The sequence below is a fragment of the Bos javanicus genome, chromosome 11 (assembly GCF_032452875.1).
Source record: "Bos javanicus breed banteng chromosome 11, ARS-OSU_banteng_1.0, whole genome shotgun sequence".
Taxonomy (NCBI): Eukaryota; Metazoa; Chordata; class Mammalia; order Artiodactyla; family Bovidae; genus Bos; species Bos javanicus.
Genome location: NC_083878.1, coordinates 101713149 through 101728843, shown reverse-complemented (window position 1 = coordinate 101728843; position 15695 = coordinate 101713149). Strand labels below are relative to the sequence as shown.

General features: G+C 53.2%; 1 protein-coding gene and 1 long non-coding RNA gene across 5 annotated transcripts in view; one reads left to right on the top strand and one right to left on the bottom strand.

The window, feature by feature from the left end:
• Nucleotides 1-15695, top strand: part of MED27 (mediator complex subunit 27) — a 246214-nt gene that overhangs the window by 195539 nt on the left and 34980 nt on the right. For 3 of the 4 annotated variants that reach the window (XM_061433929.1, XM_061433926.1, XM_061433928.1), the window contains exon 6: nucleotides 3141-3182. The exons of the other annotated variant lie outside the window; for it this stretch is intronic. In XM_061433929.1, the coding sequence (XP_061289913.1) occupies nucleotides 3141-3182 (42 nt within the window). The remainder of the gene's footprint in view (nucleotides 1-3140; nucleotides 3183-15695) is intronic. 4 annotated transcript variants of the gene reach the window in all.
• LOC133257677 (uncharacterized) lies at nucleotides 2677-11028 on the bottom strand. The gene is made up of 4 exons (XR_009739645.1): nucleotides 8951-11028; nucleotides 5580-5666; nucleotides 4396-4474; nucleotides 2677-3336 (listed from the first exon to the last, which is right to left on the bottom strand). It is a non-coding gene; the product is annotated as an uncharacterized LOC133257677 (long non-coding RNA).

The following is a 15695-nucleotide window of genomic DNA, read 5'->3' as shown; positions in this document are numbered from 1 at the left end:
CAGGTTCAGCCCCAATTACCAGAAAGTTGACTTTTCCATTTTAAGATCTGTCTAAGTCCTGCCCAGAATACTGAGGGGATGCTCTCATTTGTTTTTCTTGACACTATAGTTCAGAATCATTTCTCATTCATGGGGCTGAAAGTTTTGTAGCTTCCAGAATCCTCATTTTTGAGTATCACAGCCAACAAAGAATCGGTAGCCATGCCCTCCTCTGCGACAAATAAGCTGAAGCTAATAAATATTCACTTGGCTCTGTCCCGGCTCCCTGAAATGAGTTTCTGAAATCTTCCCGGCCCTGAGGAGAAGCAGGGCACTGACTCCAGAACACTTGGTTAAACGGCTTTCTTCGGCATAAGTCTAGCAGAAAATCAAGGACAAACTGGCTGCTGTGCCTTCCCAGCAAAGGGGGAAGCCATTGTCATCGGATTCCTCTCTCAGCCCCGCGCACCTGGGAGATCATTGTATTGCCTAATGTCCTTCTATCCCAGATGGTCAGAACCAGTCCCTGGGGTCCTGAATAATATGTTTAAACTGCCTTCCAAAGAGCAGTGTGCTCACTTGGAATGAGCAAAGTATGTTTTGAGAAGTCAGTTTAGCTAGAGGGTCCACCTCTTAATTAAACCTGTGCATACTTCTCTCTGGATAATTTTTCTATTTAAAACATTTTGCAGGTTCTGAAGGGTTGGGTTTTTTTTTTTTTTTTAATATGTATATAATTTTCTCTTTTAAATGAAGACTAACTTCTCAGTCTCTGTGCGGATTTTTCCTCTTTTCTCTTTCCGTGGCCCTGTGTTTGTGTCTGCCTGTGTATGATGGGAACGGCAGGAAGGATCAGCAGCAGAGAACTTCAGCAGCAGCAGCAGCTGTGGGCTGAAAATGGAAAGAGCTAGATTCGTTCCAAGTTCAGGCACTGATGTGACTTTTCCCAAAATTTAGATTTAGAATCTTTGGCACCTTCCTGTCATCTTGGCACTAAGACTAAAAGATACAAAAAGTCGTTCTCATTCCTTTCACAATGTCTGAATAGTCTTTAAATGTAATGTTTGTGAAGCTCTAGGCTAAACTGCGATACTAAGATCATGATATGAACCTGACTTATCCTCCCAGATATGACCGGCTGCCCAGCAATTTTCTTCAACAGAACTGCTAATGTAGGAAATTAATAATTTTGTATGTGTATTTGGAGATTTCCTTCAGAGTTATCTGGGGGTAACATGTCACTTTTCTCCCTTCAAGTTGCTAACCTATCCAATTAAAACTCTAATGTCTGAAGAGATTTAAAATTCTTACTCTATCCATTAGCTTAAAGTGAGAGGCAGTGACTAAAAACTGACACCCTCTTTCTGGAGAGCAGTTCAGCCAGGGTAGAAGGAGAGCGGTCAGGTGGGGGCTTCTGTGGAAATGCAGGAAGGGGGTGGTTCCGCAGTGGGTGTGGCGGGAAGCAGACCGATTGAAATCAGTGTTCAGTTACAGCTCTTCCTTCATTGTTCCTGGACTTGGATCTGCTAAACTTACCCTCTCCAGCAGGAACCTGCCAAGGGCTGGAGAGGGTGGGGGGCTCCTCTGTACCACCCAGGTTCTTCTACTTAAGACCAGGAAGAACCAGAAGAACTGCACACGTGCCTGTTCCCAGCCCAGCCTTTCCCTCCTGAGGACGGTTTTCAGAAAACCCTCAGCCTGTCCCACATCAGGTGCAGCACTTCCGGTCTTCCTGGAGCAGTCTTCCCAGCTGCTGGCTCCTGATCCTCCTAGGCGCTCCAGAGTCAACACACAACACACAGGCTGAAGTAGCCGTGTCTCAGCTTCCCACCGTGACCACTGGCCAACCTCAAAGGCGAATTTCAAGAGGCACACTGACCAGGCGTTTCAGTTTGCTCCACTCTTGAACCCATATATTAAAGCTGACTTCTGAGCACCCATGGGACCTCCTGACGGCCCCTCTTTTAATCTGCAGGTTCCTCACTGTACTGAGGGTGGGGGTAATTCTAGTTTTCCATACTCCCTTTTGTTCTAACCTCTTGAAACAGTGAGAAGGCATTGATTTAATTTCTCTTACAACCTGTCAAACCAGAGTGGCTTGGTTAGACTGAGCCACAGAGCATCCCGTGCAAGACCAACTGTGGCCCGAGGACTGGACTCTGAACTCTGCCCACATTCCACCTCAGACCGCTGTTTCCCCGACCAAGGGTTCCTGACATAGGGCTTCATCACAGTGAACCTGTGGAGCCCTGTGAAAACAAGTGGACAAATCAATATATTCTCGGGCCCACTCCAGACCTCCTAATTCAGACATTCCAGGGAGGGGACCAAGAAATCTGTAGATTAAAAAACAGACAATTCCCTCAGGGCCTCTGATGCCAGGCATGTTTGAGCACCACCAAGTGAGCCCATCCATAAGAAGCTCCTCCAGATTACCATGGGCAGTCAAATGGCTCCAAACGCAGTCTCACCATCTAGGAAGAAAGGTTGCTGATGGGACCAGCTCCCCAGGCTCGTCCTGGGGATGGTAGGGGAGGGCACGTGGAAGGCCCAGGGCGTGCCTGGCAGGGGGCAGGTGTTCAACAGCAGGGGTCTGCTTTCCTCCACACGTGCCTGGGACATGGCCGTATCCTGTGCCAGGATGGTGTAAACAGAATAAATAAAAGCGTCAGTCAGTTTTAAGTGTGATGAAAATATTTAATTTTTGAAAGGATAAAGAGAAGCAAGACAACAGGTATGGGAATGATATTTTAAAACAGAGTAACTGGGCAATGCTTCTTGAACAAGTGACGTTTGAGCCAAAGGAAGTATACGAGGAGCTGTGCGAGGGTTTGTGGGGGAAGCAGTCCAGGCGCCGCAGGTGCAGAGGTCCTGGGGCAGGGCTGACCGCGGCGGTCGAGTGATGCAGGAGCACCGAGGAGGAGTCAGTGTTAGAACAGTGGGCACGGAGCCGTGGGTGTGGCAGGTGCCTCACACTGACTGCTTTATGTCTCTTCAGTTCATCTCCTTAAATCACCACAGCTGATAAAGAAGAAATCCAGCATGTGTTTTTCTTACAATCATAGGATTTTTCCAAGCTTAGTAACAGTAGTTACAATATCATTTCTTAGAGTCCACAGTTCTAAAATTGATGCTGATATTTTATCTCTTTCCCCCCACAGCTTGATATATGGTCCAAATCCAACTATCAAGTGTTCCAAAAGGTGAGTTTTCCTTTTTGCTTCTTCCTTAAGAGGGTTTTAGGGAAATGCGATGACTTCGAGGTGGAAATATTGGTCTTAAATCAGAGACCTTTTAAAAAGTGAAAAAGCCAGACACAGAAGCCTGCTCAGTGTAGGATTCCATTTATGTGACATTCTAGAAAAGACAAAACATCAGTGACAGAAATCAGAGCAGTGATTGCCAGGGCTTGGGAGTGAGGGCAGGAGATGGTCCCCGGAGGGCTGTCGAACAACATGTTTGGGTGATGGAAATATTCTTTGTCATAATTTTGGGATCACGCAACTGTATGTTTCAAAACTCACAGACTAAATGCCTACAAAGGGCAAATTTTGCTATGTATAGATTATACGTTTAAAGAAAAAGGGCTCTTGAGTTCCCCCAAGATTAACCCACGGCTTTGTTTGTTCGTTTAGTATTTACTTCTTTTTGGCTATGCTGGGTCTTTGTTGCCACGTGTAGACTTTCTCTAGTAGCGGGGAGCAGGGCTACTCTAGCTGTGAGCACAGGCTTCTCGCTGCGCTGGCTTCCCTCGCTGTGGGGCACTGGGCTCCAGGGCCTGCGGTCTTAGTGGCTGTGGTCCTTAGCTGCCTCCCTAGCGTGTGGGATCTTCCCGGACCAGGGATTGAACCCTTGTTTCCTGCCTTGAAGGTGGGTTCTTAACCCCTGGACCACCAGGGAAGTCCCACCGCAGTTTTTAAATTCAGTTTCCCACAGCCCTGTAATCCACACATGTGCCTTAAGGACGGGAAGGAGGCAGGCTGGCCCCCTCACCCTGCCCCACCCCACTCTGTACTACAGTGACATCTTTTCAGGTGTCCGGCTTCCTGAAGGAGAAATACTATCTGGGAGATGTCAGAAAAAAAGGAATGTGACCAGAGAAAATCCATTTCCCAGCTCCCAGTGGTGGAAGGGTCCCTTCGCTGGACCAGCTCAGAACCTGGGGCTTCTGAGGGCTCCTCCCACAGCACTCAGGCCAGCTCCCCGGCAGGGCAGCGGCCTCCTCCTTCTGTGCCCCCGTCCTGTCTGCTCCCATCCAGCAGTGCAAATGATAGGGGAGGCTGTCGGCTCGCTTGTTGCCGCCTCGTTCAACAGCAGTTGTTTATTTACCCCTTTGCCACGTGCAGGTTCTGGGCTCAGTGCTACCGGGGAAGTAAGACGGACAGGGAGAGAGGGTCAGGGACCCCAGGCTGTTACCTGGGGCCGTGGTCGAGGACAGGAGGGCCTCCTTCACATCAGAGTGGTCGCAGGAGTCCTTGATGCAGCACGAGTTAAACTGAGACAGGAGGCAGGGGAAGAAGCCAGCCATATGAAAAGCCACGGAAAGAGGATCCCAGGCTATGAAACTACAGCCCCGAGCCCCGTGTGGACGGGGGACTTGGCATAGCCCCGCACACCACGGGGGCCCGGGAGATAGCAGACAGACGGAGGGCAGGTGGGAGAGTGGGGATTTTTGGCCTGGCCAGCAGGCGCCCCTCAGTCCTGGTGCAGAACTTGAATTTTATTCTCAATTCAGTGAGGAACCTCTGGAGGGATTGGTGTGGAGGAAGGACACGATTTTCAGGGCTGGGCCCGAATTACCCCACTTGAGTAATAGCTGTGTCCGGGGTGTGCCGGTAGCTCAGCACAGGATAGTGGTGGTGGTTTTTTCAATTGAGGCGAAATTCATATAACATAAAGCTAACCATTTCTAATCATTTTCAAGTCAGCAGTTCCATAGCTTTTAGTACTTTCACAGCATTGTACAACCATCACCTCTATCGCATTCCAGAACATTGTTCTCATCCAAAGGGAAACCTTGTTCCCATTAAGGCGTGGGCCCTGGGCTTCATGGGCTTCCCTGGTGGCTCAGATGGTAAAGCGTCTGCCTGCAATGCAAGAGATCCAGGTTCAATCCCTGGGTCAGGAAGATCCCCTGGGGAAGGAAATGGCAACCCCCTCTAGTACTCTTGCCTGGAAAATTCCATGGACTGAGGAGCCTGGTAGGCTACAGTCCATGGGGTCACAAAGAGTCAGACACAACTGAGCGACTTCACTTTCTTTCTGGGCTTCATATCAAAGGAGCATGATGGACCAGCCCCTGATGGTGACTAACGTGCCTCAGTTCGTAGTGCTCCCTGGACCCCTCTCCAGTGAAAGGGGGAAGCCAGGGACAGGTGTCCAGGGCTGGGAGGGTCTGAGGCTCACCCCCTCGTCTAGGGAGTGTGTGCAGGCAGGAAAATGTCCTGGTTTTATCACGGCTACGGGCACTGTGCTGCCCCGGACTGGATCCAGAGCCAGGAAGGACTTATTAATGGAGAAACTGATGAAATCCAAATAAAGTCTGGGCTCGACTCAGTAATAAGTTAGCGACATTGGTTTCTTCATTGTGATGAACCTACCTGATGATGACAGATGCTAACAGCGGGGAAACTGGGTGTGCGGGCTGTGGGAACTGTGTGTGCCGTCTCTGCAGTGTCTCTGTAGACCTGAAATTAGTCTGAAGTTTAAAATTCACCTGAAAAAGAAAAATCATAGTGTTTACTCTTCTAACACGTCTTTACCCAACTGAGGTACCCAGACACAGAAAGGAAAAAACAGCCTCCCTCCCTGGGTCCAGCCCCTAAAGCGAAGACGTCCATAGTCACATGGGGCTAGCATGGGCGACACCGTGTTAATCCAGGCACTCTTATCTAAGTGACCAGACCAACTGTACTTGTTCAGCTCACATAGAGCCTCGGCCTTAACTGCTAACTCTGTCCATGCCAACGGCTCTTGTCGTTTCTCCCCCAGCAGCTGGTTGAAAAGCATTCTGAGGCGAAAGAACACTGCTCATTATCTGTATCTTGTTTCCCTTTCACAGTGAGGAACACTAAAATGTTTTGGGTTTGTTTGTTTGTTTAACCTGGTTTATCTTCGTGGCCTCTGGTCTTGCAGGTGGTTACTTTCTGGCTCCAGGGAAGGCAGGCGATGACTTCAGCCCCTCCACCGCCGCCCCCCACTTCCCAGCATCACAGAACCACAATCTGGGATTTTAACTATGGTCCAATTTCCATCCAGATACCCTTCATGAGGGAGGGCCTTGCCCAGGCTTGCCTTGGCAAATACATTTTTTAACGTTCTGTGTGGTATTAAGTATTTTTGAATGCAAGCGGAAAGTTTATTAGGAAGTTGTAAAATGTGTGAAACACAGATTTGGTGAAGCACGGATTTAGAGAGACAGTGCTATATTTGTATTCTACTGCCCCTAAAAATAACCTGCCAAGCGCTCTTTATATGTCTTTAAAACTACAAACACGGTGCGGCAGGGTTTAAAATTTGATATTAGCTAGTTGGGTAGACTCCAGAGCACCCACCACTTTCCTCCTTGTAGTTTATATAACCTGTTCAAAGCAGCAGAAGTGGAAGAATTTGTACAGATGGGAATTTTATTTCGGCCAGTGAATGGCTTGCTGTCTGTTTGTGCAGAGCCCTTTGTCGGGCTGCTGTGTCATCCCTCCCCTCACCTGTATTTTAACTAAATGGACTTGACCTCTGAGACTGACCTGCACTAGATTCAGTTCAGTTCAGTCCAGTTGCTCAGTCGTGTCCAACTCTCTGCGACCCCATGAATCGCAGCACACCAGGCCTCCCTGTCCATCACCAGCTCATGGAGTTCACTCAAACTCATGTCCATCGAGTTGGTGATGCCATCCAGCCATCTCATCCTCTGTCGTCCCCTTCTCCGCCTGCCCCCAATCCCTCCCAGCATCAGTCTTTTCCAATTGAGTTAACTATTCGCATGAGGTGGCCAAAGTACTGGAGTTTCAGCTTTAGCATTATTCCCTCCAAAGAACACCCAGGGCTGATCTCCTTCAGAATGGACTGGTTGGATCTCCTTGCAGTCCAAGGGACTCTCAGGAGTCTTCTCCAGCACCGCAGTTCAAAATCTTCAATTCTTTGGCACTCAGCTTTCTTCACAGTCCAACTGTCACATCCATACATGACTATTGGAAAAACCATAGCCTTGACAAGATGCACTAGATTAAAGAGTGACAATTTGGAGGCAGGAGAGTGTGCTTTCTGATGAGAATGAAAGGCAGGTGATGTTAAGGTCCTTTTTCTCTTTTCAGGGGCAGGTAATAGTTACTGGATTACAGAATCCACTCCCTTCCCTCCAGAAACATTGTCTGTCTGTTGTCAAATGAAGAAATGTACTGGAAAATGACGTAGCACAAAATTGAGTTGAATCCTTTATCAGTAAAGTTTTCCAACTCATCATAGTCGCGTGGCAGGGAGTCGGGATCTTGTTCTCTTGGGGAACACTGGTAAAGAGGATGAGGAGTGTGTAATGTGGAGTCACCACGGGGCAGGGGAGTGACCGCACTGGGCTTGCTTCATTGTGTTCGTCTCAGGCCGTGTTGGAGGTCGGAGGGCAGCCCTCTCTATTCCACAGCCCGACCACCCACTGAAAGCAAGGCTGGGGCCGTATGTTCCCTGCAGATTCTGAAGGCCGGGTCCAATTGACGGGATGATGTTTAACATTTCAAACTCAACATGCCAAAGGAAGAGATGAGGTGGCAGCTTTTCCCAACTCTGCTTTTTAGTATCAGCTTTTTCTTAGAATTCTATTTTCTTCCTGTCCACCCACTTAAAGTCTAGGTGTCCTGATTGATGTTGCTTGTAGTGTTTCCCAGAAAGACACTGCTGGGGATCACAGTGGTGAACGTTCCCTTCTGCCCATCATCCGCCTGCTGACACCCACCCAGCAGCCCCACCAGGGTAGAGTCACTTGAGTGCCCTGATCCAGGAAGATCGACCTGGAACAGAAGTCAAAGTGACTGAGAAAGTGCGAGGTCAGGGAGGATCCTTGGTCACCAGCGAGAAGGCATTTCTCGGGCAGAAATGTGTCCTAACCGTGTAGGTAGATGGCAGAGCTGCGCCCGGCGCTGAGGTGGGGACACTGGCTGCCAGCATGACTGTCTTGGCGTCGCTTGGGGAGCGCTCTCTCTGCATTGCCCTGGGTTGAGCCCCAGCGCTCCCTTTCCTCGGCGCTCACTGTGTGGTTGCAGTTGCTGTGGAGTGTCTGTGTTTTCTTGCCCACAAGCAGCAGCGGTGGCCACTGCAGAAAGAGGCCCAACGGGAAGGCAGGAAGCCGTCCCAGGTCTTTCCGTGCGAAGTGACAAAGCTGGAGGCGGGAGGGGGCACTGACTCACAGAGCCATGCCAAGCTCACACTCGCCTTTTTATTTCTGGAAACTCATGCCTGTCAAATTCTCCTCAGTCTGATCCTGGTTCCCCAGGTTAAAGACGAGCGCGCAAGGTACCACAGCAAACCCGGCTCCCAGAAGCTAGTGTGACCTGCCTTTTGTCTGCTACAGGGCCTGTCGGTGAGCCCTTTCCCTCGTCCTCATTAGCCCCCTTCCCCGGTGGTGGGGCGCGGTGGAGGGCTGGGGACAGCTGGCCGTGGGTCCGCGGCTGCCAACAGGCCCCCGTCATTTACCGCGGTGCCCTGGAGGCGCTTTGCGCTTGGTCCTGGGGCGAAGGAGCTTTTTATAGCCGGCAAGTCTCCAGCAGAGCAGATTCAGAGAATGGAACTTGAAAATAGGGGGGACCGTCTGAAAGGGCAGAATCACAAAGAGCCAGGAAAGGTTTCAAGCATGTTCGGATTTTTCTGACATTTAAACTCTGCAGGGGCACTCACTGTTTTGATCTTTTAACCTCCTCTCTTCAAAACAGTGGGCATTTTCATCCAGTAACTTGGGAAGAGCGGGAGCAACTCTATAGCTACTTACCGAGTTAAATCCTGGCAAGGAGGCCAGAGAGAGAGGGAGGGCTCTCAGCCCCAGGCAGGCCAGAGGGGACAGAGAGGTGATGTCGGAGGGTCCGCCACCTGCGTCCCAGCTCTTTCGCTCAGGGGCAGGCAGGGCACAAAAATCCCAGCCCCAGGTGTCCAGGGCTGCCCCGCTCCGTATTCTAGGGGCAGCAGAGGGAAGAGGAGCCTTTCAGCCCCGTGCTGAGCTTGGCGTGGACGGGCGGGCTGGCTGCCGCTGCTCCGTTCCTGGGTTCACCCGCTCATTCGTCTGTTAACTCCCTCAGTCAGGCTTCAGTCCCAACACTGGCCTCTGTCCGGGAGGCTTCATCAAGGGGAAGCTTTATCAAGTGGCTCCCCAGAGCTTGTCAACAGATGAGATTATGTCCCAGAAAAGTCAGTTCTCTGAAATTTCTGAGACATTGAGCCCCTCGCATAAATCTAGGGCCTATCCAGATTGTTGTTCGTTGGCTAAATCACATCCAGCTGTTTAGCCACCCCATGGACTGTAACCCGCCAGGCTCCTCCATCCATGGGATTTCCCAGGCAATAATACTGGAGTGGGTTGCCATTTCCTTCTCCAGCCTCCCCAAATAGTCTGTGACAAACCTAACTTGTCACCAACTCCGAGCCCAGGAAGGGGGGCTGTCCCAACATGGGGTGTTCCCAGAGGACAGGACTCTCCTCTTGCTCAGGGCTGTGCATGTCTGTACCTGCTGTAACATCGAACGTCCCCAGAGGGACTCAGTAAATACTCATTCAGTTCTTTTCAGTCTCATGCCTTAGAATATCTAAATACCTTCCCACCAGCTCATTTCCATTTTCTTTCAGAAGCCTCTCTTCAGACAGCTCAGAGAAGGCCCTGGAAGGGCTGTGGAAATCCTGCCAGGTCTCTGTCCTTGCTCTTGTCGGGTGTCCTGCTCAGATGAGGCCGTCAGCAGAGGCCCTGCACCTAGAGGGGACACCCCCCAATCCAAAGAGGGGTCTCACATTGTAGGAAGGGCCTCTGTTTTGTCCCCTTTACTCTTAAACGCTGTCTAACCTTTTCCGAAAGGAGACACACGCAGTGGAGCCGATACGGTGTCATCGTCGTCCTGTTTCCATGCCTTCTGTCCTGCCTCCCACGTGTGTCTTCGTAGCCCCAATTGGAAAAGCCAAGGGAGCACCTTTGACTAGTGAGGGGCTGAGGGGCAGTTTCATGAAGGAAGAGAGATTCCCGCTGGTGGTCTCCATGAGCATGGTAGGGGGATGCTGCAGAAGCCAAGCCTTGGGCTGTCGACAAGCTTCAGGACAGGAGAGGTGACGGACAATTCCAGGGTCATCCCAGAGGGCAGCCCTTGCCTGAGCAGAGAGCCAGACTGCATTGACCTCACTGGGTCAGCAGAAAGGAGGCAGGAGGGGATGTCATTAAGTGTCAGCCCAGGGCCCTGGGAGCTGAGAACCGGAGGGGGCGGGAGGAGGGGCATTCTGCTCACCCTGAGCCTTGATCACCACATTGTCTGTTAAATATTCACAAGCTTCTAAAGCAGGATAGGGTTGATGGCGTACTTTCCCACCTTACTACCTCTGCGAGGCTCCCTGCACCTCCGCAGAGGGTGGTCGTGACCAAGAGCCTCCCATGGACCCAGGCTTGCAGTTACTGTGAAGCAGGAGAGCCCGCCCGCCGGCGGGAAGTGGTTTGCGGTCTCTACCATTAGAGGAGTTGCAGAGGACCTGCTCTTGTCTCGTAGCTTCCTTCTTCCTGAGGGCTTGCCCGAGACACGTGTGCCCTGGGTCAGAGCCTAGCAGCTGCTTCTGGGAAGCCCGGCCTCCTGCCCTCGCCCAGGCCCCTTCCCACACTCCCAGTGCCTTCCCGGCAGCGTGCCTGTCCGCCCCCCACCACACCACCGTGAGGCTCACCCTCACCGGTCACGTTCCCCACCGTGACCAGTCCAGAGAGAGGCGGTCCGGCCAGGCTGGCCACTACTCCCTGTGTGGCCACCCTTGCCTCGGCCCCATCATTTGTGAAACAAAGGGTATAAGAGTACCTGCCTCACAGGATTGGCACCCCAGATTACAGACCCCCACCCCTACCCCAGCAGTACCCTTTGGGCAGCCCTGACACACTGATGTAGAATCCTGGTCCTGGGACCTGAAACGGTGCCCTGGTGTCCTAAGAGGGCTGGTGGCCCCTCTGGCCATCCACTGAGATGGGAGTGTTCCCCACCCAGCAGGGCTGCTGAGAGGCTCCCAGCGCCACGACAGCAGAGCCGCCTCTCAGGCTCTGCAGCGTCTATTCTTTCTCCTGCGGTTGCCTCAGTTTCGAGGGGCAAGTAGGTGGTATTGTCTGTATTTCTTGGGAGCCCAGATGTCTTTGGATGTGTTTCTCTAACTGCCAGGCTGTTCCCCGCAGAAAATAACATCACACCAAGTGGGTACAGAGCAATTCAGGTGTCCTCGGGCTTGGGCTCTGCTGGCAGCCAGCAGCAGAACCTGGCATTTTACCATCTGGAAAGCACTGAACTTTTTTCGTTCGGCTAAATGAAGAGTCTTAATTCCTTAATCCTGGGAAACGTGAAGGACCTTTTGTGAGCGCCTCCTCTTGGCCCCGCACAAGGCCGTTGTGGTGGTGGTGTAGTCGCTGTCTTGTCTGACTCTGTGCAGCCACGTGGGCCATACAGGCTCCTCTGTCCATGGAATTTCCCAGGGGAGAATGCTGGAGTGGGGTGCCATTGCCTTCTGCAAGGGACCTTCCCAACCCAGGGGTCAAACCCACATCTTCCTGCATTGCAGGCAGATTCTTGACCCCTGAGCCACCCAGGGAAGCTGCACAAAGCTGGTCAGGACTCTGGAGAGTTCTCTCAAGGCTGCCATAGGGTTTCTCTGTTCACCCAGGTGTTCCTCCCCAAGGTACCCCATGACCTCAGCTTTTTCCACCCCTGAACACCCCCCTTTTACTCTGCTCCCCTAACCCCATCGGCCAAAAATAAATCCATAGCTTCTTGCCTACTCCATCTCTCCTTCTCTTGGGGTCCTGCCAGGTGTTTGGAGCCAGTGCAGAGCATCGCCTGGGGCAAGGCAGGGACTTCTGGTCACAGTTGGGCAAGCACAGAACCGCAATGTCCACAGGGTGCTGCTGGGGGTGCAGGAGAGCCCAGGGTGGGAGGGGAGTCCCCTGGCCTGAGTCTCCAGGGCAGAGAAGTTAGCCAGGGCCCAGGCATTCCAGGCTCAAGCCTGGAAAGCAGAGTCAGGGAAGCCAGTCTGGGAGGAGAGGTTACTAAGGCAGCGGTGTCACTGGGGTGTGATGTGGGGCTGAGGGGAGACAGGACCGGGACCCTGGTCATTGAGGACCACATACGTGTGCTCCCATGTCGGGAAGGCTCCTGCAGGCGGCTGCCGAGTGTCCTGGGGGAGACACATCTGCCTCCGGAGGGTTTGCAGCCAGTCTGTGCTCGAGAGTCCTGGGCATTGACGGGCTTTGCTTTGGGGCATCGGTGGCATCTTGGCTGAGACTTCCAAGAGGGTCAGATTGGAAACCCCTCACACCAGACAAAAACTTCTTTATGGAGCCCCAGTCTACGTGCCTCAGGCCATGTTCTATAGTTTACAAACAAGACCTCATCCTTCTCAGACAGAGCTTGAACTCAAAGCCACAAGGAGGGGTTTTGCACAGGATGGAGCAGTGTCTGCCTTTGCTCCCCAGTCCCTGCCCAGCCAACCCCGTCCCTGTCGGCCCCGAGCAGCGTTGCCAGCAGACAGTTAGTTATAAGGCCTCATGAAGATGGCTCCTTCATCAGCACTGAAGGGGGTATTGATCTTGTCTAAGTAAATCCCCAGTCCCCTTGGACCTCGATGCCTCCTCCTCAGGCCTCTGGGCTTGTGAACCCATGGCACACAAATCCAGGGTACGGATTACAGACTCGAGCTGAGTGATGAAAATGAAACCCCATGCTTCCAGCCTCCCAGACTTCATCCCAGCGTTGGAAGCCAGTCTCTGCACTGCTCAGCATCGCCCCCAGCCCCCAGCACTTTGCAGGACTGGCTTCATAGCTCTCAGTTTTGAAATAGTGATGGTTCCTCTTTTTATGGAATGAGTACTTCTGGGACTGTGTTCAGTATTCTTCATGGAACCAGTGCTCATCCTTGGGGCAGCATTGCTGCCTCTTTAAACATTTAACTCACTAGGTTCACGTTTTGACTCCCAGACCCACAGAGAATTTTCCCATTCCGTGAGATTCCCAGTGTCCCTCTCATTAAGGGCGGGTCTCTCTCCACCCGGCGCAGAGACCCAGACTTAGCTTGCAAGTGTGTCCCGCAGATGAAAGTTCCTTTTTATTGCTTTGAGTCGCAGAAGCAGCATGTGTACAAAGAAGTAACAAATGTTTGGCTTTGCTGCCTGTTGGTCTGTGCTCCAGTCTCTTTGAAACCCACGGAGATGGGAAGAGGTTCCCAAGAACAGCGCTGTGCTGATGGTCTCCCTTGTTCTGAGCTCTTGGTAACCGGCCCAGAATTTGAGGACCCCATGAGGGTGACATCCCATCAGGACAGCAGGTAGAGGCAGGCAGGAACCCGGTGCTCCTGCCGCCTGCTGGGACCAGCTTGTCTTTTCTAAAAGAACAAAGGGCTTTCATGTCTCTCTGGTTGGCCTGAGGGCGGAGCACGACACTAGTGTGCCCTGAGGGCGTTCAGTCAGGCCCTGCAGCAGCGCCCCCTGAAAGCAAGACCTCGAGGCGCCCAGTGATCCCAGCCTCCTTTACTGAAGGCCAGTGTGGGGAGTGATGTGGTCAAGGTCACCCAGATAATTAGTGAGGAACCCAGGCCGGAGCCCCGGGCTCCCGACAGCTCCAGATCATCTTCCCCCCATCCCCTGACTGCCATTTGTTCGCAGTCATGTGGGCATCGAGACGCTCCCCTTCACAGCGGGTGCAAGCCGGCATCGCTGGCAGAGAGCCAGAGCTGGGTCTCTACCAGACTGTCTTTTAAATAAGCAACTTCTGAACACTCGGGCACTTAACTTCTCCTCTTACTCTTGCGGGACGGACTTTTCCGAGGCAGAGGCCGCAGCTCCCCTGGCTCAGCAGGGGAGGCCTTGGGCGTCGCGGGCTGCGTGCGGGCAGATGCTGTGCTCTCGGTGCCATCAGTCCGCGGCCTGAGGAAGGGCTCTGCGGCACTGGGGGCCGCTGCCCAGGGGTGGGGAGTGGTGCCCGGCTGCCGCCTCCAGAGTCTGGCGCGTCACCTCTGCTGTAGCGCCAGCTGTCCCCTCTGGACTGGAAGCCGCACAGAGTCAGGACGATCCTGCAACCTGAGTGGACTCAGGAATCCCGAGGATACTTCCTGGGCCACCACGAAATACAGCACATTCTTTTTACAGGAGGAAACTGCTGGGGGACGGTATTCTGTTAGGAGGGCCTGGTGCCCTCCCCGCATCTCTCTGGCCCTGTCTGTGCATCACCGCTCTGTCCTGTGTTCTCCCCTACGGACATCTCCCCTTTGGGCTGCCCTTGTGGCTCAGCTGCTAAAAAATCCGCCCGTGATGCGGGAGACCTGGGTTCAATCCCTGGGTTGGGAAGATCCCCTGGAGAAGGGAAAGGCTGCCCACTCTTGTGTTCTGGCCTGGAGAATTCCATGGACCATATACTTCACAGGGTCGCAAAGAGTCTTTCACTTCCCCTTTCACAGACAAAGAACAGAGCCTATCTGGCCACCATCAAACCCAGGCCCTGAGGGGCTGGCCTTCAGTAGAAAGTAGTCTAGCAGGACTTGAACCCGCTCTCTGCCCCTCCCCACCCCCCCGGAGGAGGGCACAAGTGGGGGGAAGCCTGGGCTCTGAGTGCCAAAGCCATCCCTGCAGCACCACGCCCCCCCCACCCCCAGACTGTGCTTTGCGTTTTCCCTGCTGCGCACGGTGCACGCCCGACGTGACACTGCCGGCTTCATCTGCCCTGTCTCCCCCTTCATTCTGCAAGGCCGGGAGACTCATTCCCTCCTGAGCTCTGGAGGGTCCTGAGTGGCATTGTTCCTGGTGGGTGCTGGCTCTGGGTGGGTGGTTGAGTGGGACGGGCAGAAGCTTCCGGTTGGGGAGGTGGATGGCAGCCACGCCAGTCGGGAGAGCTGAGGTGGCATGAACAGGCTTGGGACTGAGTCCCGCCTCCATCTGAGAGTCTTGGGCTCCATTCCCAGTGGGGAGGAGATGGCCTCCGCGGCCTCCTGTCTGTGTCCCCCTCCCCCGCAGGCTCTGCTCAGGAGCCGCTTGGCTTGGGCACGTCACCTCCCTGTGGCTTCGCTGCCTTATTGGAGTGAAAATCATCTCCCGTTCGTAGCCTCCTCCCAGGGTGGTGGGGAAGGGGAGGGTGACTCCCACTGGGTGGGTGTGGGCTGTCGGTCAGGCCCTTTTCATTCACTGTCCCTGTATTGACACATTTAACCCTTGTCCACAGCCACCTAGCTCGTAAGTGACAGGCACAATCCAAGCGGGTGCCGTCTGTCCCCGCAGCCTGGACTCCTCACCGGGCGCGTGTGTACAGCAGCCCTTGCTCAGAGCTGGTGCTCAGTAGCCGTCGCTGCGGAGCCCTGCCCTGGCTGCAGGTGGTTCCACGTAGGGCTCAGCTGAAGCAGCTCGTGACCTCCCCGGGACCCTGTCGATGTCAGCTCTTTGCGCACAATATGGCTGGGGAGCTTCGGGAGGCTTGTTGTGACTGGCGTCTCCTCCAGCATGTTGACTGGCAGCTGTTCCAAGGTCTCTTGAAAGA